This window comes from Mytilus galloprovincialis, chromosome 2 (genome assembly GCF_965363235.1).
Source record: "Mytilus galloprovincialis chromosome 2, xbMytGall1.hap1.1, whole genome shotgun sequence".
Classification (NCBI taxonomy): domain Eukaryota; kingdom Metazoa; phylum Mollusca; class Bivalvia; order Mytilida; family Mytilidae; genus Mytilus; species Mytilus galloprovincialis.
In genome coordinates, this window is record NC_134839.1 from 70324881 (window position 1) to 70350307 (window position 25427).

General features: G+C 32.2%; 2 protein-coding genes across 2 annotated transcripts; one reads left to right on the top strand and one right to left on the bottom strand.

Moving 5' to 3' along the window:
• Positions 1–212: 212 nt before the first annotated feature.
• LOC143064281 (uncharacterized) lies at positions 213–8373 on the bottom strand. Its single transcript, XM_076237015.1, has 3 exons — positions 8223–8373; positions 3197–3287; positions 213–835 (listed from the first exon to the last, which is right to left on the bottom strand). The coding sequence occupies exons 1-3, from the start codon at positions 8271–8273 to the stop codon at positions 606–608; spliced, it is 372 nt and encodes a 123-aa protein (XP_076093130.1). The 5' UTR covers positions 8274–8373; the 3' UTR covers positions 213–605.
• LOC143064279 (ubiquitin carboxyl-terminal hydrolase isozyme L5-like) lies at positions 8357–25427 on the top strand. The gene is made up of 11 exons (XM_076237014.1): positions 8357–8497; positions 10429–10492; positions 11155–11260; positions 12076–12201; positions 12629–12690; positions 13062–13192; positions 16175–16241; positions 20352–20451; positions 20815–20907; positions 22863–22961; positions 24003–25427. Exons 1-11 carry the CDS (start codon positions 8422–8424, stop codon positions 24051–24053), a joined length of 975 nt encoding a protein of 324 aa, XP_076093129.1. The 5' UTR covers positions 8357–8421; the 3' UTR covers positions 24054–25427.

Consider the following 25427-nt stretch of genomic DNA (forward strand, 5'->3'; position numbering starts at 1 on the left):
GATAACAAAAAGAACTCAAGGCAAACAATCATTAAATAAAGCCACATTAAAGAAAAAAGAATACTCACATATATTAAAAGCAAGACCAAGACACTTAATATGTTGTTTCAAAATTATGACTACATGAACTCTTATATTTATAGTGACTATTGAATTTTTAACATATTAAACTGCAAATCTTAAATTGGCAAATCGATATCAACCCCAAAGCGTACAAGGCGAGATAACACTTTTATTAAGTTATAAATTCAAAAAACATGATTGAAACGACACCTCTTTATCGTTGTTAGTTATATAAATAACCACAAACATGAGTGTAGATGCAATTTACCACTTTTTGGGGGATTTTCCAACAATACTTCCACACTGCCTTTCCTATTTTATGGAGGTGTCAAAACAACATGCACCGTCCGTAAAGTTTTGACGAAAAAGAAGACGTGCAGTACCTTTTACTTTGAAACCTGTGCAGAAAATCGCATTCATAAAAAATACGAAATAATTGTTGATCGTTTTAAATTAGCACTAGTAAATTATAAAATGATGGTAATATATAATTATATATGTGATGGCGATAACAACTCTTTGTATTTATTTCATTTTACTAATTAAAAATCCGGTATCCAGCCACATCCTGTGCATAACTGTTTTGTGGGTTCATGTCCTGCTTTGTCTTCACAATTTTCCTGTCTGTCCAATATTTCAGTCGGTAAGTTTGTGTGTGTGGCATCACAATAGGGTGGGTCCTTTGTATATTTGCATGCACAAATCTGGTAAAGTCTCTGAGCCTTATTAACTGTCCATTTCACAGGTTTAATTCCAGTCCCCTTATGTGAACCTTTAAGTAGAAAAGTGATAAATAAGTTTTAAAAAAAATATACAAGAAGCTCAATGCAGTCCGTAACGTTTAATTAGCTCATATATTAGGTTGGTTTGTGGTGTTCTACACATCAACTGTATGGGTTTATACATCTGTGTTGATACTAAGTGTTATCAGAAAGAACTTCATGTACCATGAGTTTAACGTATGCACAAGAACACTGTTAGTATGGTTAACCGAAGGGGAATATCAAACTGGAATCGAACCGAAGACCTCTTACACGCGAGACGAACACACCTTCCCGAACCCACTATGTTTGAATGCAGTTGTGTATTCTTAGAGGCGCAGCGATATTTTTTGTAATGAGAATATTTATTTTCATTTGTTGCCACGATGCTTTTTTTCTCCTGCATTTTGTGTTGCAGAATATCATTTTCATCCTGTTCAGGGAAAACATTTCCCACTTCTAGCAAGGCCAGGATAGTCTTTTCAAAATTATTGCGCCATGAATAACACGTAAGAGAGAAACATGAATGGTGTTTTTATTCATCGTTTAGTACTTTACATGAATTTTTACAATTTTTGTTAGTAACGGTCCTATACTTGAAGGCGGACTGGGCATCAACCATGCATAATTGCAAATGAGTATCAAGACTTTTTTATCATATAACCAAGAAATCATCGCCGAGCATTACTTGTTGATATCTTTGGCGATAGCTAATTGTAGGGTAAGTTTGGGGGATGCAAAATTTTCTTTTATATATCCATGCCAAATCGTTCATGTTTAAGGTTGAGTTTTTTATGCCCCACCTACGATAGTAGAGGGGCATTATGTTTTCTGGTCTGTGCGTCCGTTCGTCCGTCCGTTCGTTCGTTCGTTCGTCTGTCCCGCTTCAGGTTAAAGTTTTTGGTCGAGGTAGTTTTTGATGAAGTTGAAGTCCAATCGACTTCAAACTTGGTACACTGAACATAGAAAATGATAGTGCGAGTGGGGCATTCGTGTACTGAGGACACATTCTTGTTTTATTTTAATTGACGATGGTGACCATGTAATACGGCGAAAGAATGTCAACAACCGCACAATCCCCCTTATCATCGTAAACGATCTTTTAACCAAAGTTTGATATCTAGTTGAACTTCGCTTAATTATTTTCCCGATTTTCAATGGTTATTTCGTAAAATTATATGGGTTTTGTTACTGAAGAGGCAATGGTTTGAAGATGGTTACGACTATCAATCTAGATTATAACAGGGGATTATTTCACGACTTATTTTTTTGTCAGCTTTATGACCGCAACATGGTTTTTAATTGTGCATATTGTATACTTATTGACTGGGTATGAGTGAAATTGTAAGTTTATTGTCCCCGAGGTGCAACTATTGTCCTGAGGCGTAGCCGAGGGCAATAGTTGTAGCCGATGGATCAATAAACTTTCTATTCCGCGAATATCCAGTCAGTAAGTGTTTTATTATACCAAAAAAGATAACAGGCAATAAATGTCGGGGCTAAATAAACTATCGTTATATAAATAGCAGAAACACAACCATACTGTATCATATTTACTTCATATATATTATGAACGGTAAGGCTACGTTCTACACCGATGTCAACCCTAGATACAATAGGTAAAACGCGACGTCGTAACTCCGCAGTATTCTAAACATTAGCCAATCCTATAGCTGCATTTGAAATTCCGCGAAATATAATGACGCTTGCCGTCAATTTTTGACCGGTCAAATAGTTCAACGCTTGCAATTTGAAAAAATAGTAAAAATATTGTGTACTTAATATTTTATATAGAAAATGATGACTGAGGTATAATAAACTGTTATTCACAATTCTACGTAAAGTTTGAGTTACTATAAAAATTTCCATATATATGCTGAAAAATAAACTATTCCATCCCTAGGTACATGTTTTACAGCACTTGGTCGATACCGCTCGTGGACTATCAATCCCCCGATTATATTACTATCATCAGCTTAGTAGTCAGTATAGTTCGGTACTGACATATATATCGTACAACAGAGACAAAGAAATTATGCTAGTAAAGAATGTGATTGTCCGAGATAACTCTTACGTCCCAGTTTTTAGGGGAATTGTTGCAACTGTAGGATGTCATCTGTAGTGCGCTAAACTGGGATTTCGGCTGATTACTACACTCTTTTGAGCATTGCAAAAATATAAGTGGATTCCAGTTTACTTGAGCGCAGTCCATATACAAAACACCTTAATTGGCTTTTTTCCCCAAAACTTTGGTTTCGAATCTAATTTATCCACTTTCAGACAGATGAATAAAGTATCACACTTTTTTTATTCATTTTTCGACGGGAGTCGGACTTCAATGCAATCTCGGACTAATCATTGTTGAGACTTACCGTCACACCAAGGTTGTTGTTTACTCAGACCACAAGCACACCATAGTTTCTGTTCACCTTCTTTGACGTTTTTAACTGTATAAGGGCCATACTAAAACACAGAATATATTCGTTTATACTTGTTTGCCTTGTTTAGTAAATTTCATTTAAAAGACCAATCATGATAGTCAAAGTAGAACTAAACTTTGGCAGGAAAATGGAAATTTCACCCATATTGCGAAGTTGTCAAACTTCAATGAACAGCCTGCATGATGTAGTTGAAGTACCCAGGAAGAAAGATACTTTGGTAATTATAAAAGTCAGATAAATATAGGTCATCTAGATCGTGACCTATTTATGGTATTCTAGTCCTCAAATTGCCACCATAGCCGGAGATAACAACAAATTGCATCGTGATTGGTTTGGGTAATTTGTTCATAGGATACCTAGTGTAATTGAAAATAAACTCATCATAGATACCAGGATTAAATTTTGTATTTACGCCAGACGCACGTTTCTTCTACAAAAGACTCATCAGTGACGCTCGATTCCCAAAAAATTATAAAGACTAAATAAAATACGAAGTTGAAGAGCATCAAGGACCAAATTACTTATAAGTTTAGCCAAATACAACTGAGGTAGTTTACAATTTCGTTAAACAATTACTTTATAAATATGACCATATCAATGATAATTCATGTCAGCACTGGGCTGGTGATATCCTCGGGGAATTACAACCCTTCCAGCAGTGGAATCGACCCAGTGGTTGTAAATAAACTCATCATAGATACCAGGATTAAATTTTGAATTTACACCAGACGCGATTTATTAAACACATAATACTGTATTCAGTCCTGTTGGTCTGAAGCTCTGAAGGAACAGTGCAAGGGCTATGTTACAGAACATTGTGGGTTTTTTTGTGTGTCGGGTCTCATTAATTATCGAAAAGAAGTGTCAAGAAGACAAGAAGAAACAAATTTGCGACAAGAATAATAATTTAGAGTCAAGGAAGTGATGAATCAATCAACATTTATGTAGAGTCGACACTATGTCTAATATTATCTACATTTTATAATTTTATTTGAGACTCAGCTGAAAGGGTAATACATATATATAAATACATATCACAGATTTTCTGTCTTAACAGGATAAAAAGTTTAAATGTTTTTTACAAAAATCTTCTGCTTTAAAACTATTCGTTAAAATTTAACCAAACTTTGACACAATCATCATTGGGTGTCTAGTTTAAAAAATGTGTCAGGTGACCCGACCAACCAATCAAGATGGTCGCCATGGTCAGTAATAGAACATGGGGGTAAAATGACGATTTTGGCTTTTATCCTGATTTAAAGTAATTTCTCGCAATTTGATTGGCTTATATTGTCCTAATAAATTTCAGTACGTTTTTTTTATTACGTCAATAGGAATTATCTCCCTTATTTATTACGTCAATTGGAATTATCTCCCTTATACCATTGACCTAATAAAAAATAAAAAAAAATGATTTGCTTTATAGTTCTAATATTTAAAAATTTTAACAGGTTTAGATTAAATATCTTAGATATATCTATAATACTAAAATTACGAGGTCCAATTTATCAGCCGGCATCGATTAAAAACGACAAATCAAAGAATTCAACTTTATATATAGCTAATATAGGACAATGGTGTAGATTAAAAATTACACCACTCCAGACCCTTTTGTTTTCCACATAATTAATATTGCCAATAATTAACAAGTTCCGGATCGAATCCGATACCGATACCAATTTAGTATATTCACCTGTTACCTTAACCTTATATGTACGTTCCGCATCTGACAGGCGCACCACCAAACGGTGTATTTGATTTTGCTATATACACGGGTCGTAATCACAGGGTCGACACAACTAAATTCAATCATTGTCAAATTGTGTCCTATTGTAGTTTTTTAATTAGTAAGACTTTCTAAGATAACAATACGAATACTAAAAATTTTGACTTAACTTGAAATAAGGCGTATAGGTACAGTTTTCAATTTGTTAGCGGGCATGACGTAAAACAGCGAATCAAAGAATTGAACTTTAATGGACAATGCTGTTGATTAAAAATACTCAATTCAAGGACCTGAATATTACCAATAATTGAAGAGTTCCAGGTCGACGGGTTCAAACAGAAAGATTTGAAAGCAGAGAAAACTGTATCTTATAATCGGCACGACTTTATCAGATGATAATACCAATACTGAAATAAGGCTTACACATAGTTATATACTTTAATTCAGTCACGGACCCGCGATATCACGGGTGTGTTCTAGTTTGGTTGATTATTGTACAAATATTGAATTTAAATATAATAATATGCAATATAACAAAATCAGGATAAATTTGTTACACAGTGTTCAATTGTCCTAATACGGAATTCATCGGGTCAATAAAATTCATATCGGGTTTGGCTTCGACTCACCCGGTATGAATTTTATTGACCCGATAAATTCTCGTATTAGGACAATTGCACACTGTGTAACTAATAATATCTCTGAAACCGAAGCATTTAGAGAAAATCTGACTGGACTAAAATTGTTTATCAGGTCAAGATCTATCTGCCCTGAAATTTTCAGACAAATCAGACAACATGTTGTTTCGTTGCTGCCCCAGAATTGGTAATTTTAAGGAAATTTTGCAGTTTTTGATTATTATCTTGAATATTATTATAGATAGAGATAAACTGTAAATAGCAATAATGTTCAGCAGAGTAAGATCTACAAATAAGTCAACTTAACCAAAACTAGAACACACCCGTGATATCGCGGGTCCGTGACTGAATTAAAGTATATAACTATGCGTAAGCCTTATTTTAGTATTGGTATTGTCATCTGATAAAGTCATGTCAATTATAAGATGCACAGTTTTCTCTGCTTTCAGGCAAACACTTTTTGTTTGAACCCGTCGACCTGGAACTTTTTGGTAATATTAATTATTTGGAAAACAAAAGGGCCTGGAATAAAGTATTTTTTTATCAACAGCATTGTCCCATATTAGTTATAAATAACCGCTGTTTTACGTCATGCCGACTAACAAATTGAAAACTGTACCTATACGCCTTATTTTAAGTCCAGATTTTTAGTATTCGTATTGTCATCTTAGAAAGTCATACTGATTAAAATACTACAATAGGAAACAATGTGACAATGATTGAATTTATTAGTGTCAACTCTATGATTATGACCCGTGTATTATAGCAAAATCCTAAATACACCCAGTTTGGTGGTGCGCCTGTCAGATGCGGAATGTACAGATAAGGTAAAAGGTAACAGGTGAATATACTATTGGTATCGGTATCGGACTCGACCCCGAACTTCTTAATTATTGGCAATATTAATTACGTGGAAAACAAATGGGCCTGGAGTGGTGTAATTTTTAATCAACACCATTGTACTATATTAGTTATATATAAACTTGAATTCTTTGATTCATCGTTTTTACGTGATGACGGCTGACAAATTGGACCTCGTTATTTTAGTATTATAGATGGTCAATTTACCCTTTAAGGAGTTACTGTTCTTTATAGTAAATTTTTGTAATATTACAAAAATCTTCTCCTCTGAAACTGCTGAGACAAAGTAATCCGGGCCAAACCTAGTCACAATCATTATTAGGGTATCTAGTTTTAAAAATGTGTCCTATGACACCGCCTTCTTACCACTATGGCCGACTGCATGGCTAAAAATAGAACATAGGGGTAAAATAGAGTTTTTGTCTTATATCTCTGAAACTAAAGCATTTAAACTTTTAAAGCAAATTTGACAATGGGTATAAAGTTCATTAGGTTAACACCTATCTGTCCTGAAAGGAGTAGGTCCGGTAAGGGCCGATTTTGGCCTCAAATGTCAGGTTCATCTAACGAAAGTTTTTGGACACTTTTTAATTAATTGTCTATTTCAATTGATTCGATTAGTTTCTGTGAAAGATTTATCTGATTTAGTCATTAAAACGCTCTGATTCAAGCTTAAATATGACAAATCTCTCAAATATGCCAAAAAACGTCATTTTTCAGATGGTTTTTGTCAAAAATGAAATTGGCCGCATCCGTGTTCATCCTCAACCTTTATATATGTTATGAATTATAATCAAATACAACTTACATTTCAATATTATGAATGAACACGAATGCGGCCACTTTCATTTTAGACGGAAACCGGCTAAAAATTAACCAAAATTCTTAAATTTTGAAGATTTCAGTAATTTAGCATGACTTAATGATGCTAAAACGCGATATGTGTGCATTGTATTATCAAAAACAGCTCATTTTTTTTGTAGCAGAAGCATTTTACTTTCCAAAATATAGCTCAAAGATTACATTTTCACAATTTTCTAAAACTGCTATATTTTGAGGCCAAAAAGGGGTCTTACTGAACCTACTCCTTTATATGATTCAGACTAGCAGTTGTTGGTTGCTATATTTTTACAAAAGTCTTCTCATGAAACAACTAAGACTAGCTAGTTAAGCCAAACTTGTCCACAGTCAGCATTAGGGTATATAGTTTAAAAATGCGTCTGATGACCCTACCTACTGACCCTACCTACATGGCAGACATGGCTAATAATAGAACATGGGGGGGGGGGGGGGGGGGGGCAGGATTCAGTTTTTGACTTTTATCTCTGAAACCGAAGCAAAAGTATAACGGTTGCATTATTGCATGCCACCCAGTGTATATATTGTAAATAAAAATATCAGGTAAGCAACACATGCTACTTGGAGCATCTTGCTTATATTTGTTGACGTTATATTTTTCATATTCACAGTCTCTATACTTGACGCTTCTTGTCGCTAATTAGTGACACCGTTCGTGTCGGTCAGTTTTTATTGGTGAAGGAAGCCGCAGTACAACCAGAGACCCACGAACTTCATTGAAAAACTGTCATTTGAGTCTGAATGAAGGACAACATTTATTTATTAAATAATTTTGATTTTGTGGCAACCTCGACCAAGTTTTGGTGTTCCTCAAAAAGGAAGTAAATACACACAAGCAGAAAAAATATATATTTTCAAAAAGAAATATATCTACCATTGCAACAGCTGGATAAAGCTTCTTGTTTGTTTGTTCTCGTGTTGTCATTGTTTATTTTTGGATTGTACTGGTAAAGGATTGATTTAAAATGACATTTCTGGGACTTTATGTGGGGCGAGCCGAAAATCGCATTTGAGAGTTCTTGAATGAACACTATACTATAAGTCCATGTGCTACTTCCGGTTTCTATTTTCAAATGGCATCAAGCGCAGGAGACTGGTGTCTCATAGAAAGTGACCCAGGCGTGTTCACTGAATTAATTAGAGGTTTTGGTAGGTCTACAAGTAAAAAACAAGAATAAAAGATGAATGTCTTCTGCTGAATAGCACGAAGTGCCAGTGTTGTTTTAATATAATTAAATTCAAATAAACTAAACCTACCTATCTTTTTTTTTTAAATGGTAAAAAAGCTTCACACTATCTCATTAGCCACCAATTATTTTCACAGAGACCCATCGATTTCTGCATTTTGACTTTCACTTTCAAATGGACGTCAAGTTACGAGAGAGTTCGTGGCCTCGAGACTCAAATATGCAAATATTTATATTTTTTCACCTCCTTTATAGAAGATCGATGTTGAACATTTAGAAGCCAACCACGATTTTTCACCTCCTTTACAGGAGATCGGTATTTAGCATGTAGTTCCGACCACGATAACAATCGGAAGCTCTCGGACATTTAGTAACTTGCATCGTAAATGAACGAGGTGTTACATTATGGTCATTTGCACTGTTTTCTCGTGGTCACGTGATAATCTTTGAAAATGAAAGTCAAAATGCAGAAATCGATGGGTCTCTGTGAAAACTGTTAAAATATGGAAAAATAAAGGTTGGCAGGTAGGTGAAACATACATAAATGAAGAGATAAATGAAAAATGAACAGATTGATGTCCGATTTATATAGTTCCAAGGCCCTCAATTGGCACCGGAAGCGACGAAGCAACGCATCTATTTTGGGTGGGCAAATATCCACTTTTTGATATGGGACGAGCTCTGACGTCCCACGGCCCCAGCTTGTCTGGCAAAACAGCCGTTGGACGTCAGAGTAATCTCGGACTATGTTTTTGCTTAATTTGCATCATCTCCCCCTTTCCAAAAACCTGTAGGCTGTACATAAAATTGAGAATGGAAATGTGGAATGCTTCAAATTAAAGGGATTTTTGTGCTGTGTAAAAAATTATATGGGGACGAAGTTCCCAATTATGGTAGAAAAATCAATAAAAAAAAATAAAAAAAAAAATTGGGGAAAATTTCCTGAATTTTTCATTCTACTAATGAACTCAAAATCGTTAGCTTTTTTTTCAGATCTACTTCCTGTTCCGGTCTTGTTTGCATGAGACTTTGAATAAAATGTATATTTATCAACATATAAACAATTATAGGAAGGAATTCAACACCCTATCATTTTTAATAACTGTTTGATATGAAAAAAAACCTTACCTGATACTGTAACAGCGTTTCTTTGTTTACATTTAATAGGACGTCATAATTTAAATAACATCACAACTAAATGCCTAACAACAGAACCAATATCAGAAATGTTACGGTATTTCCATTTCCGTTTCTGTTTCATTTATCAACATGTTTGAATTAAAGAAAATTTAGTACAGACTTCGTCCCCATTCACAGGTAATGCCTACCTCATATTATAATAAGAGTTTGCACGTGAAATACCTGAACGTATAAGATTTCATCCTTTTGCTTTTATTTACAAATAATGTCCTTGTACCAATGGCAATACACCTTATCACTATTTGTCCGCCATTACTAGATATCACACAGGTTCCCGTAAAATTTTGACGTCATAAAACAAAATATCTGATGCCACAATGGAAAAATTATGCATCAAAAGTTCAAGCCCCCGGGTCAGCTGGGATTAGTGATAAGGTGTATGATAAGATTTAGTAAATGTTTTGACTAGTTTGTGAAATCCAAAATTCTTGTGTAATAATTTTTCAGTAATATATAGATTTCTTTTGTTAAAATCAAAAAAGTTGTTACATGTACACAAGCAAATCAAACAAGTTGAGATATACATGTACAAATGTATAAAGACCATATAATATAGACAAAGGAACATCACCATCTAAAAATGGATAATTAACAATATTCTAGGAAATGAAAATCATCTTCTTTACAATAAATTAATTCAAAACAAAACATTATAATTCAAAACAATACTTTCCATATGTTATCTTTTTATAGGCTGCAAAGGTGTTCAAGTGGAAGAAATATGGAGTTTAGATCCTGACAGCTTTGCAAACTTGAAGTAAGTTAAACAAATGGGGGTTCTTACTTAGACAATCTACATTGTATAAGTTAGTATTTGTCCTGGCCTTGTGGTCATAAAAGTTCATATTCAGATTCAGAAATCAACCAATAAATAACACTACTGAATTTGGTGTTCTAGCACAATTTTGTACGAGGACTGATTTAAGTTTATAACTGAGGACCCCTGACTCATGTCGGAAAAATAAACTCATTATATATCCTTTAAAAAGCAAAGGAAAAAGATGTAAACAATTTCAGGTCCGACACCACACTGCTTTCAACAATGAGAAAATCCAATACCATATAGTAATCTTTGAAATATCCAGAATGATCAAGTGAAGCAGTATATTCAAAAGGGAAAAACAATCACCTGATCTATATATACATTGTAACAGTACTACAGAACTCTACAAAACCAATCATGTTTATGGCAGATGGCATCCAACAACAACCACTGATTACATAACTTATTATCCCATAAATGTTGGCAGACTTTAGTCTTCCTGGTATTGGTCATTCAAGTCTTTTTCTTCCATGAAAATTTAGCTGGTGCAACCATGCCCATAGTGTTATTGTAAGTTTATTACGAACAAAGTGTGCATGTCAGATGATGAATTTATCATACTTCAATATTTTCAAGAAAATATTTTACATTTGTAGACCAGTTCATGGATTAGTTTTTCTGTTTAAATGGCAGCCAGAGTCAGAACCACAAGGAACTATAGTACAAGATAGTAGACTGGAAAAAATCTTCTTTGCCAAACAAGTTAGAACTGTTACCTATTATCATTTAATTCAATATCTTTAACAGTACCAAGTAGGGGTTGTTTTTATGCCCCATTTAGGGGCATTATGTTTTCTGGTCTGTGCGTCCGTTCGTCCGTCTGTTCGTTCGTCCGTTCGTCCGTCTGTCCCGCTTCAGGTTAAAGTTTTTGGTCGAGGTAGTTTTTGATGAAGTTGAAGTCTAATCAACTTGAAACTTAGTATATATGTTCTGTATGATATGATCTTTCTAATTTTAATTCCAAATTAGAGATTTAACCCCATTTTCACGGTCCACTGAACATAGAAAATGATAGTGCGGATGGGGCATCCGTGTACTGGGGACACATTCTTGTTATTGCCAATATTTGTGTCACAGATGTGTCTATTTATACTTTTTCTTGAATATCAGAAATTACATATACATTTTGGAAAACAAGACACTTGTCTAGTCTTTTGCAGATAAAATATGTGCCTGATCTGAAATGGCTATCTTTAATTTGATCATATCATTATAGAATTGAAGCACTGAAATCTGCCAGTAATGTAGTCAGAAAAAAATATACTTTACACTACAGAGAGAACATATTGTGATTTTGTTAAGTTGTCCTTTAAATCAGTATTAGATGTGATTTCTACCTCGAAATAATAACAGCTGCCAACAAAAGCTTATATTATGGAACAGGAAAATAATGGATACCTTTTGGACCAAATTGACCAATTGGTTTCTATATAGATAAAAGTTTTTTTTCACCAGATTAAATGTTATCAAACTAACTCTGTTCAAACAATTTGCTAAGTATTGTTTGATTTTTCCAGGTTATAAATAATGCATGTGCGACACAAGCTATTCTGAGTATACTGCTGAATTGTGAGCCAGAGGCTTTAGAACTGGGAGAAACATTAACAGGCTTTAAAGAATTTGTACAGGGTTTTGAATCTGGAGTAAGTAAAACCTTTATACTATAGATAAACTCATCATAGATACCAGGATTAAAATTAAGTTTGCCCTGTTTGATAATGATAAAGTTAAAATTAATGACAGGGTAGTAAAAACAAATGTTTAAGCATTGTTAGAATCATGGTGAAACAATACTGGTCAAGTTCCCAAGTTGTATTAGATAAAAAAAAAAAACCTTCAGACATTTATTTCATTTTTCAGATTATTTTTAAACTTTTCAAAACCATTTATTATTGTATTATAATAATGTGAACTAGATAGAATGGCCAGTTCATTGTTCAACAGTTAATGTCACAACATGACCTGAAACATAAAAAACTTTGATGCTTTTATATATATATATATATGTTTGAAAGGGAATTAAGAGGTTCTTAATTATTTGTAATGTTGTTTTTTTTTTTTATATTTTAGTTAAGGGGTTTAACGTTGAGCAATTCTGATGTCATTAGACAAGTCCACAATAGTTTTTCAAGGTAAGAAAAATGACCTGTTATAAAACAAAGACAAGCATAATGAAGCATTATAGATTGATTTTCATATCTTTCTTTTGATAAACAAAAGTATAATAGGTAATCCTAATATATATCAAACATACAAATTTCAACAAGAATTTTGAATATGCTAGTTCACAGAGTAGTCAATAGAAAGACCTACAATCCAAGTTTTGTAAAAAAAAAAAAAGGTCCAAAACTAGAATTTTTAAAGTCTTTTGTTGGATCGGGCAAGGAAACCTAAGGCTTTTGCATTTTAGTCAAGCAGCCTTCTTAATTGTGTAATTGCACTATCTAGAAATTTAGTGAATTAATTTGCCATTTGAGTTTGACTCATTTTGTTTACCCTTCAGGCAGCAGATGTTTGAATTTGATGAGAAGCAAGCAAAGAAAGATGATGATGTTTTCCACTTTGTAGGGTATCTTCCAATAGCAGGACGTTTGTATGAATTAGATGGTCTCAAAGATGGTCCTGTTGACCTAGGTAGGTGTTTTATATATTTCAATTTTTAGCTCACTGGACATCTGTTGTTGGTCTGTAAAATTTATTTGTAAAAAAATCTAAAATTCAGTTAATAGGGCTGATAAAGAAGTAAATTCTTTCAAGAATTATTGCTCTTGAAAGTTATTTTTTCCAATTTTAGTGTTATTGCTGTAATCTTAGAAACTGTATTAAATAGAGCCGAAATTTAAACACCAAAAATTATCTGTAAATCAATATCTTCAAATGAGGTCACATAGTTAATATCATAAGTCCACCTTTTTATAGGCATTTTTTCCCTTCAATCATGTTTTTTGTCATTGTTTTGTTTACTGGTGAAAAAGAGAAAATATGAATAATAAAAATGATAAAACTTATCAGTTCCCTCCTTATAAATGAGTTATTGCCCTTAATTTGCTGATATTTATAACTATTCAGAAGAATTTTTATTAGACAATAAAAACAAATTATAGCACAAAAAAAGTCATAAAATACTGAAGGCTATATAGACTAAAGAGCAGCAACACAAATTACAATATTATGTGCTACTCTGACTGATAGACATTAACATTAAGGGAATACGATACAGTAGCAGGGGCAGATAATAACGTTTTCAAAACTGTTCATGTTGTTTTCGCGACGTTGGTAACCAGAACGTTGTAATTTCGCGATGTTTCTAATAAGAATGTTTAACATTTTGCGGAATATTCACTGACGACATTAATTTTGATTGCGCGGATTTCAAAAAAGTACCTGCTAAAAAGTGGTCATGCCGTTTCTAAAAGACGGAGAAATCTGCCGTAAGCAGTGAGATTAAAGGAAATACAATAAATCAAATACAATTTTGCATGACGATATTGAAGAAATGGTGATTGACACAGAAGAGAGTACTGACAGTATAACATGGAAAGACGGAAGAAGAATTGTGGAGCTTTTTAGACTGGCACTGAATAACTGCCAAAACTGCACGGCCCAGCAGAATCTGCTTAACGTAGAGAAAGAAAAATTGCAAGGAATTAGGGTCTATCTTACTATTCGTTGCTTAAACTGTAACATACTGAAAAACATTTTACCAATAACACAATTAGGAACAAAACGACCTGCAATATTTAGTTATGAGTATTTGGTAGCTGCTTAACATCCAGCGGCAAATATATAATTGCATATTTATGACATTCAAATGTTCTTTTAATGAAACTTAAATAAATGAGAAAACGTATGAACCCGTGATTAATGAGAAAAATTTAAATGGTGTCTTTGGTATTGTTCATCATACTTGTATTTTGTTCATTGTTTTGTACCTAAATCAGGCCGTAAGTTTCCTGTTTGAGTTGTTTTGCATTTGTCATGTAGGGCCTTTCATAGCTTACTATGCGATATGGGTTTTACTCATTGTTGAAGGCCGTCCGATGTCATATAGTCGTTTAGCCATTTGGTCTCTGATTGAGATTTGCCTCATTGGTAATCATACCACGTCTACTTATTTGTATAAGCATGTCCTTATTGAACTTCAATGTATTGAGAGATAAAAATTGAATATCGGCAAGTGTACACTAATTACAGACAGACAGATCAGAAAGTGTACACACGTTAAAACTCGTCGTATAGCTAGACGATCGGACAGACGAACAAAGTGTTTTCAATATAGCTCTACTTCTAGACAAACAAGTACGCCAATATGCATACGTATACGCCGTAAAAAAAGTTATGTAACTTATCAATTGATAAAGACATCGTTCAATATTAATTCTCTTATACCGGCTGCTGTACTTTCTATGAACTATTATTTTACAACTTCATTTTCGGTCGATTGAGGCATTAATGGCATGATTTAAATTGCACAAAACAGCTCTTATAAAACAAGAAGTACTGCTTATAATTTAAATTTGAAAGATGATTATCTTTTGAATGTAAAAAAAAAAAGAAAATCAAAGTACGTCGGAACCTTTTAAAGTTGACGATACGGTATCGGTTTTGTCATTGTTGAAGGTTATACTGTTGTCAATTTATGGTATCGCCTCACTTAATGTATAGTTGGTTCACATTTTGTCATGTCAATAATGTTGTCTATCCTCTTACAGTACATGAAACAATTTAGAACTAATGTCGGAAAGAGATGCACCTTTATACTTCTATCAGATTTTCCTTTGTGCCGTACATCTGATAGCAATCTGCTAGAATCCTTTCTCATAGTCTTTTTTTTTTATTATGAAAAGGTTCCTGTCCAAATTTCGTTTCGTAAATGTTTAGCACAAATGTTTTTCCATTTTATGATTAACCATCTTATAAATTTTTATGATAAGTATAAATGCTTTGAAAAACACCTGCATATACTTGACAGCGAACTCGTGTACGGCGGGAATGATTACACGACGTTGTTGCGATTAAAACTTAATTTAACGTAATTTAGCGCCATACTGACAGACATCGTAAAAAATTAAGGTATATGGCTTTTATTGAAAAAACAAGCACATCGACCTCAATGTTTTTCTTTTGCAATCAATCAAGTACTGTTTCAAGAACACTCCACCAAAATTTCAGGAAAAAATCAACGATCAAATTTTTTCTGCACTTCTGAAAAGACGCAAAAATATGGTCAATTTCAATATTTCGGATATAGCAATCTAAATCCGGAACATGATGATTTGATTTAACCTTAAACTTGTTTCAGCATGTTGATGCCATGGAACAAGGGAATATTTTACAAAAAACCCGGTTAAGTTATGACTTTTCGTTCAAAAGTATTGTTACTTTCTTTAAAAGTCATTATTTATGAAATTTCAGGGATTTTCTTCCAAATATGCAAATTTCGAACCAAATTATCTCAAAAAGTAAGTCATGAAGGTACTTTTTTCTTTGCATATTTGAAAAGTACACATTGAAATTGACCTTCTATCAAAATTACAAGAAAAAATCAATGAGGGATCTCTTCTGTATCGTATGCCCTTAAGTAAAACATTACAATGTCTATATTTTGTTCAATAGGTGCTATCCCAGCTGATGCAGACTGGTTAAATATAGTGCGACCTGTTTTAGAAAAGAGAATGCAGAAGTAAGTTATTCACAGTGCAAGAAATTTTCATAGTTCAATGGTCAAAGTTTAGAATTTGTGATTTAAACATTTTCTCTGGTACTATTGGCGATAGAACCACTATTTGGTGTATGTAATGATTATAAGATAATGAAAGTTTTTACAACCTTGGCTGGGTATACAGCCCTCGCACAGCCAGATTGTAAGACTTAACCATTGTAAGATGTACATGTCTGTCTGACATGGTTTATCTATATGACTGTCTTGCATGGTTTATCTGACTGTGGCCTCATTTTTCATAGAGAGTTGATAATGTTAAGTTTATTTGATATTTGAAGTAAATTTATCCTTCATATTAGAGACATTGAACATGAATTTATTGATGAGTAAAACTGGCAAGATATTTCAGCTCTTGTCACCCCTGTTTAAAAGGTGAAAATATGAAATTTTATTTATTTTTTAGGTTCATTCAACCTATGCCAACATTTTGAAATTTAGGTATAAAATTGTGTGAAAAAATGTTGGAATAGGTTGAATAATTTCTTACAGATTAAGTGTTTTAAAACCATAAATTAATTAGGGGCTAATCAATCTACAACCAGTTTAAACCTAGCGTTAAATTACAATTTCTTGTACAAGTACTAGTGAAAATGTAGGTAAATGAATACGAATGAATGAACTTTATTTTCACAAAACTACATGGCATAGTTACAGAGGAAATATATATTTGCAATTACATATGTATGTATATATAGATATATATATATAGCAAGTACATGTGTGAACAAGAGATGTCAAAGTCTGTCGTTGTGTATGTTGAGGATCTATATTTCATAAAGTTTTAAATTAATATAATGAAATAATGGGGGTGGGGGGGGGGGGGGGGGGATGATTTTTTTATTAAAGGGAAAATTCGCAAAAAAAATAAAATTTAATATTATGGTTATACTAAATAAATAAGCATATTCCCAAAATATTAAAGGTTTATTCGTCTAGATAAGTGAGTTATTAGATTTTTAAAATCGACTCTCAATTCTCGGGAAGACGCCATCTTGAAAACTAATGACCACGGATATCTAATTACCACAAAGTCCTAGTATCCAGCATGACATGTCCGTTAATCAGTGTTCAAATGACTTGTCAAGCTGATGGACGTTCTACCCGACCAAGTAATTGAAGAAGTCTACATAGTTTCCAAAATCATCAAATCAAGTAATGGTTCACTTAGATTGATAAGAATATTTCAAAAAATTAATCTTAATTTTTTTAGAGGGTTAAATATTCAGCGTACAATGGTGAAGTCAGGTTGAAAAGCTGTGAATGACAAAAGATCGTACATTCCCCATTTCCATTCTCAATTTTATTGGTTTTAGCTCGTCACTAAATTTACATTTTTGGCACAGAGATGTAGTTTCAAGTATTGTATAGGACTTATGCTATAATATTGTAAAAGTAGTCACAATAAAGTGAAAAAAGTCTGGAGATACTTATTGTAGAGGAATTATAAATTGAGATTTATATCTTTGTTGTAAAAGTTTTTTAAATGCTTTTTTCTAACGTATATTTTTAGAATTTTTTGGGTTTTGATCTAACTTGACCAACGTTCAAAAACTTGTCGTTTTGTAATCAGCATGGCTTAATACCGGTTATTACCATGATATTGTAAAAATGACATATTCAGGTATTCTTACGGTCGACTTCCTGGCAGGCTTGTTTAATTTAATACACAATGAACAAGGTCAATGAATCACGTGTGTGATTGCGAGTGAACCAGGTGTGCTCAGGTAAAACTTATAAAATATACCATACAAAACAAACCTAACAAAATTTAAGAGTGGTTATAAAAATAGGTGTAGACCAAATCTCCATGTTATCAAAATTAAATTAAATTTTACTTTTATTTATATTTCAGCACCAGGTATTCTTCCGTTTTATATATAATTGTTGGTCCCGTTATTTTTAATCAGTTCGTCCCGTTTATACCTTCACATATGTGACTTCATTTTCACTCTAGAAAACAGTGCTATATTTCAAAATGAATGCCGTTTTTTTTTAATAGTTCATTCATTTTACATGTGAAACAAGAATATCAATTAGGAAACTTCGGACTATACAAATGCAGAATAAACTGTACCGGTTTGCTTTCGTCTAACGAGATAAGAGAAATGAAAAAAAAACTGTCATGTAAAAACAAGCACGCTCAAATCTAAATATAAAAAAATATGTGAGTAAAAATTAACTGGATCAGAAAAATTAACAACCTTTGATCTCGAGTGTATTGGTAATAAATTTATTTGTTTTATAGTATAGCTTCTTCCATTATCCAAATGATATCAGATAATCTATATTATTTCATAAGATTAACCCTTCCGACCTCACTAGAATCTGAGACTATGTGTTGTAGTGGTATCAGCTAAAATCTATGGCCAATTATAACATGTATATATAACGCTAGAAGTAAAAATGTAATACAGGTACACCTTTCATTTGGTCATGGCTTTCAAATGTCTAAATTTAAGTGTTCACGTACATTTTTTGCCTATTTAGGACAATTAAAATGCTTGTGTAAAACTAGTTTTATTTTCCCTTTTAAAAAATTATAGATAAATGATAAGAGTGTATATCATTTCATTCCGACAACTAAATTTAATTTCCAGACTTTAACCGGTTCATTTCTTAGTTTAGTAACTTCTTTGAATTCAAATAAAGTAATAGCACCAAATATAATTAAAAATTCCACAGCGATTCACTTGTATTTGTCAACACCTTGAAAATGTATTTTAAATTTGTGTATTAAACTTGACCTCCTGTCGTATAACCCACTGATCCAAATAGACAGTCACACCTGGCACGGTGTGCCCTAGAGGCCAAGCTAATTACCGATCTGCAAATAACATTTCACCTTTATACAGGTCTTTCACGAGTATTGTCGGAGAATAATACACACATCGCATAAATAAAGTCATGGCGTAGATAGTAAAAGGTCAATAAGCGTAAACCTATATATTGTCTTAACAGTTTTAAGTTATATACTTTAATTTATTCACTTTATCAGTCTCACAAAGTATAAATTTAAGCAAAAAAAAAATAATTATACTAATTTCTTGTGCTGTCTACAAAAATAAATCGAAATATATACGGTAAATGTAGAATTTTTTTCTCATGAATGTGTACAACTGCACGACTGTGCGTTTTATTTTTTTATTATCAGATGGTTATTAGATATAGCATTAGTCATCGGTACGCTTACGATAACGGTAAAATATGATTAAAAACCAAGACTTTTAATGATTGGATTTTAAATCCCGGCATGCAAAAACCAGGAGAAAACGTCACGACCTACAGGAAGTAGTTAATATTTTTTCATTAATTATTGAATTTCTCCTTTATTACTGCACATATAGCGATAAAACTTTGTGAATTTATATATTATGTCATAATGAACATATTTAAACCATAAGTAAAAAATCGCGAATTTTCCCTTTAAAGGAACAATCATTTAGTCATATTGAAACTTGTGTATTTCATAAATACTGACTCATGTAAAATATCTATTTAAATGAATATTAATTCCAACACATACAGAAAATAAAATAAATTTCGTTAATATGATTGTCTCAAAAGTCATACTATATGATATGATGCTGCATCTGCACAAGCAACTGGTGTCATGTTGTTATCCTTGAGTTTCTCATGCAGTTTCACAAAACTTTCTCAGGATTATATAAGACATGGTTTTACGGCATATTCTAGTCCTTAGTGGGTTTCACAGTGATCCTAAATTTGGACATCTTTTAAAGTTGGTCACAAAGTAAACACTACATGAGGGTTTGTGTATATAAATTACATATTATTAGGCATTTGCACCTAAGTGCCAAAACCAGGTGAACCAATTACCTAAACCTGTTGCTTGTTTGTACATGTGCTTTCATTATTTATGTTTACAATTTCTATGTTTAGATTTAAGAGGGTAAAAAGGGCAACTTTTCATCAAAACAACAACAAAAAAATACTCATTATCCAATGTATTAAGAAAACATTGGAGGTCCATTTGTTTATATAACATAAGTATGGATGAAAATCTGTTTCAGTTCAAGACTTAAGTTTTATGAATGTTTTATTTTTTAACAGGTACAGTACAGATGAAATTCATTTTAATTTAATGGCAGTTGTCTCAGATAGGAAAACATTGTACGAAAAGAAGATCTTAGAATTAACTTCACTAATGGAGGTAAAGACATGAAACAAGAAACATATAAGAAAGAGCCCAAATTGAATGTTTTTGACAAATATGAGGGAACAATATTTATAAACCGTTTTGATGCCGCTTTATAAGAATATTGTGTGTAAGCAAAATAAAATTCACAGTTTCATTTTTTAACCGTAGACCTATCACCAAAGGCTTATCATAAAAATTGTATTAAAAGAATTTTGAAAAAGTCTAAAAATGAAGCTTGTTGACCACAAACTTTTTCACATATAGGTTAATCTTCAAATCATTGCTGGATTTGTACAAATGAAGCTAATAGCAGAATTATGTGACTGGCCAATATTTAGCATAGAAACCATTGTATTTTGCATGTTTCTGTTTTAGGACAGTGGAATGGAAACAGATAACCTCCAGACAGAAATCAGCCATTTACATGATCTTATACAAGAGGAGGAAAATAAAATGAAAAGATACAAAGTAAGCTTGTAAAAAGTAAAATTACAAAAATACTGAACTTAGAGGAAAATCAATTCGGAAAGTCTATGGCAAAATCAAATAACAAAACGCATCAAAAACAAATGGACAAGAACTGTCATATTCCTGACTTGGTACAGGCATTTTTAAATGTAGAAAATGGTGGATTGAACCTGGTTTTATAGCTAGCTAAACCTCTCACTTGTATGACAGTCGCATCAAATTCCATTATATTGTCATCGATGCGTGAACAAAACAAACAGACACAATAGGTAAAAATGTCAAAAAATAGGGGTACAAAACAGTCAACATTGTGTTGTCATCTTAATCACTATAAAAACAACAAATGTAACGAAGAAGCACAAAAAGGCATACATCAAATTTAACATCCTCATTTTGCTTATATTATACGATTTTATTTATCTATGTAAAATGCACCCATAAAGGATGGAGGGTTTTAAGTACTGGTGTAAAATTGCGCATATGAAATTCACACAGGTAGACATGAAATAATTTTGTCGTTTAAAGTATGACGGGATACAGTCACGTAAAATAGATATAACAAATACAGACTTAACAGTAAAAGTAATAATAATAAATAAGATAATAGTGTGGTTTTAAGTATGACGGGATACATAAGTACAGAGTTACGTCAAATGTATATCACAAAAAACAGACATAACAGTAAAAGTAATATTAATAAATAAAATAATTTTGTCATTCAAAGTATGACAAGATACATAGGCACAGAGTCACATCATAAAATAATTTTGTTGTTCAAAGTATGATGGGATACATAAGCACAGAGTTACGTCAAAAGGATATCTCAAAAAGCAGACTTAATAGTAAAAGTAATATTACTAAAGACAAATAAAAGAAAAATATAACATGTAATTAAGATGATAAACAAACGTTGGTCATATACAAAACATACCACCAAAAAATGAAAGACAATACAAACACATTGACAAGATGTATAAGTACCGAGCCACGTCAAACAGATATCACATAAAACCATTCAACAGTAAAAGTAATATTAATAATAGAACAAAGACAAATGAAAGAACTATAAAACATAAGTACAATAATTCTGATGAGGTAAAAGGTTTTCAGATTACGTTATCATATACATATCCACATGATGCGAAAATGGTATACGTTAGATGTTGAGACCTTGTGTTTTATTTTCAAAGTTTTCCCCATGATATTAAGTTCAACAAGCCTTTGTGGTAAAGTGGTCTAAGTAGTTACTACTGTAATCACTAGCCAGTCAACACTGAGGTTGTGAGTTTCAACCCCACTTAATTTAGTAGGATTGTCAGTTTTCCTATCAAAAGTTGGTGGTTTTCTCCAGGCACTCCAGCTTCCTCCACCAATAAAAACAGGCTGCCATGAAATAGCCTAAAAGTGGTGGGTAAAAGTGGCATTAAAAACGCAGAAATCAAATCAAATCAACAAATATGAAATCTGCAGTTTATCTTGAAAAAAAAATACACCAACTTATCAGAATATAATTAATATATTTGATATATTTTTTGTGAATAAATAAGAAGATCTATTAAGATTATGCAACCAATATCAGATGCATATTCAGGATGGTCGTATGTTGAGGACATAAAGATATACCTTGTTTGAACTAGAATGAGACAATGAGTTGGTAATATGGAAGCTCACAATGTAATCATGGTAATGGACCTTAGGAAAACATATCACCCTACAATAAAGGCACATATTCTGACTCTACAAAACAATTATTTCTCTTAATTCTAAAGCATATGCTTATAGTAGACATAGCAAATGCCTATTTAAAAATCTTGGTTTGATCTGGCTTTAAAATTAACCCTTTACCTTATATGTTCTGGGCTAGCACTCTACCAAAAAGACAATTTTAGTAGTTTGAGAAAGTTGTCTGATTTTAAGTTAATTATACTCAAGTTTATTCTTGTTTCTCATTTCAGGTTGAAAATGTCAGAAGAAAGCATAATTATCTCCCCTTTATTATGGAGTTGTTAAAAATTTTAGCAGAACAGAAACAGCTGCTACCACTGGTAGAAAAGGTAATGCTATATGTTGATAATAAGTATTGTAATTCTTTATCGTGATTTACTCTAATTTTTACTAATCTTTGAGTTTGCACTTTAATTTGTTGTTAATTTGTTGTTTAAAATTGTCATAGCATTTGAAAATTCTCTTTCAATAAATAGATTTTGAACCGATATGTGTAATCTTCATTAATGTATGGCTTTGTTTATAAATTGAAGAGTAATGTATAATTTTCTATATCATAAATCAATCTCCATTTGCATATTGAAATCAGATTGAAACCTACGGTACTTGTTTTTTCTCAAAAATGAAAGTACCATGCTAGCTCCAAAGGATTTTGCAGTTTTAACTTACATAAAAACAAGAATGTGTCCATAGTACACAGATGCCCCACTCGCACTATCGTTTTCCATGTTCAGTGGACCGTGAAATTGGGGTCAAAACATTAATTTGGCATTTAAATTAGAAAGATCATATCATAGGGAAGTTGTGTACTAAGTTTCAAGTTGATTGGACTTCAACTTCATCAAAAACTACCTAGACCAAAAACGTTAACCTGAACTTTGCACTATCATTTTCTATGTTCAGTGGACCGTGAAATTGGGGTCAAAACTTTAATTTGGCATCAAAGTTAGAAAGACCATATCATGGGGAACATGTGTACTAAGTTTAAAGTTGATTGGACTTCAACTTCATCAAAAACTACCTAGACCAAAAACTTTAACCTGAAGCGGGACGAACAGACGAACGGAGGCACAGACCAGAAAACATAATGCCCCTCTAAAATCACACTTTTAAACTGTTGTTTTCCACATATTGCTCTAAATGCTTACTTAAAAAATAAGTGAGAAAATGGTTGAAAGATTCATTTATGTCATGACTTCAGGTATGTCTTTGACAGTACTTGTATTCAAAGAAGAAAACAATTGCATTAAATGATGTCCAGACCCTAGATTTGTATACTATAAAATAAAACATATGATATTGGTTAAGAAGTAGTTGACATACTTTTTGAAAGAAACAACTCTATTCATAATTTTTTAATCTTGTTTCAGGCAAAGGAGAAAGCTTTAAAAAAGAAAGAAGAAAAAACAAAACAGACATAATAGTGAGCAAGATCCTGTGTAAAACTGTAAATTGATATTATTCTCAAAATTGTTGTGAACTATTTGAAATAGTCAATTTTAGGACATGGTTTACTCGGAATTGAATTCAGTCCAGTTTTATCTTGTTCATCATTTAGAGTGGCAAGTTATAAGTTGAAGACTAAATTTTCTTTTTTTATGGTGAGAAAAGGGGGAGTGGGGTGTCTGTCTGTTATCATAAAAAGAACATGTCTTGATTCTCATCATAAAAGAAATTTGGGAAAAAATATTTTAGCAAATTTTTCCTCTTTTTAAAAAAAATAGAGCAATGAAATATGAAGGTTTATTGAAGTGCTTCCTGTCTTTTTAATACATTGTACTTGAAATACAACAACTTTATAATTATTTTATGCAGGACAATACTTTCCATTACTTCCCAAGATGACGAACTGTCATGATAGCATCATTTTGAGAGTGTCTTTGAAATATAGATATCAGCCAAGATAAACCAAAATATTTTGCTACAAGATGTCATATGAAAAGAATTGAATGTGTTTGAAATATCCAAAAATTATATGTAAAATCGCCTTTCTGGTCAAATACATCAATTTGAACATAATTATGATGCTACAGTGACATCACAACTAGCATTTCAGTCCTCAAATGTCAATAAAAAATTATAAATATCATAGTTTTGCAAGATCAAAGAATTTCACTTTTTTTGCAAATTTATTGAACAGTAAATGGTTGTTCTCGGACCTCCTCATCTCTATACATTTCTGTTTACAAAAACAAGGTAACATCTTAGCTGAATTGCATTTTTTAACTTTTTTATAAATACCTGTTCCACTTATTGTGTGATTTGTAGTTAACCCATGACATATTTCATATGTACACTTTAATATTTATTTAACATTCTATCTCAGTTGAATGAACTGTAAGCTGTAATGTCATATTTATGAAAACTCGTTGTATTGTTACAGGCACACATATATTTTTTTTTACAATTTAAATTTGTTAAGCATGAACTGAAAATTTTGTTAAGCATGAACTGAAAATATGATGTATGATATGCTTTACTATGGTAAGTAAGAATTGTAACATTATCATTATCCATTCTTACATTTCACAATTACTTTGTAAATTTTATTCCTTTCACTATATTAAAGGATTGTTTTCTTTCAAGAGTTGTATGCAAAGCTAGGACATAGCTAAGTTTTATCAGTTGATGTTCTGTTAGATACAAGTCAAATTTCATATAGCTATTAGCTGCCTTGAGATCATATTCTTATAGAATTAAACTGTATGACTTAATTGAGAATATGAATGCATTTTTTGTTGTTGTTATTTATCTTAATGTTATGTACTAAATAAATCTACATACCAGTACTTCAA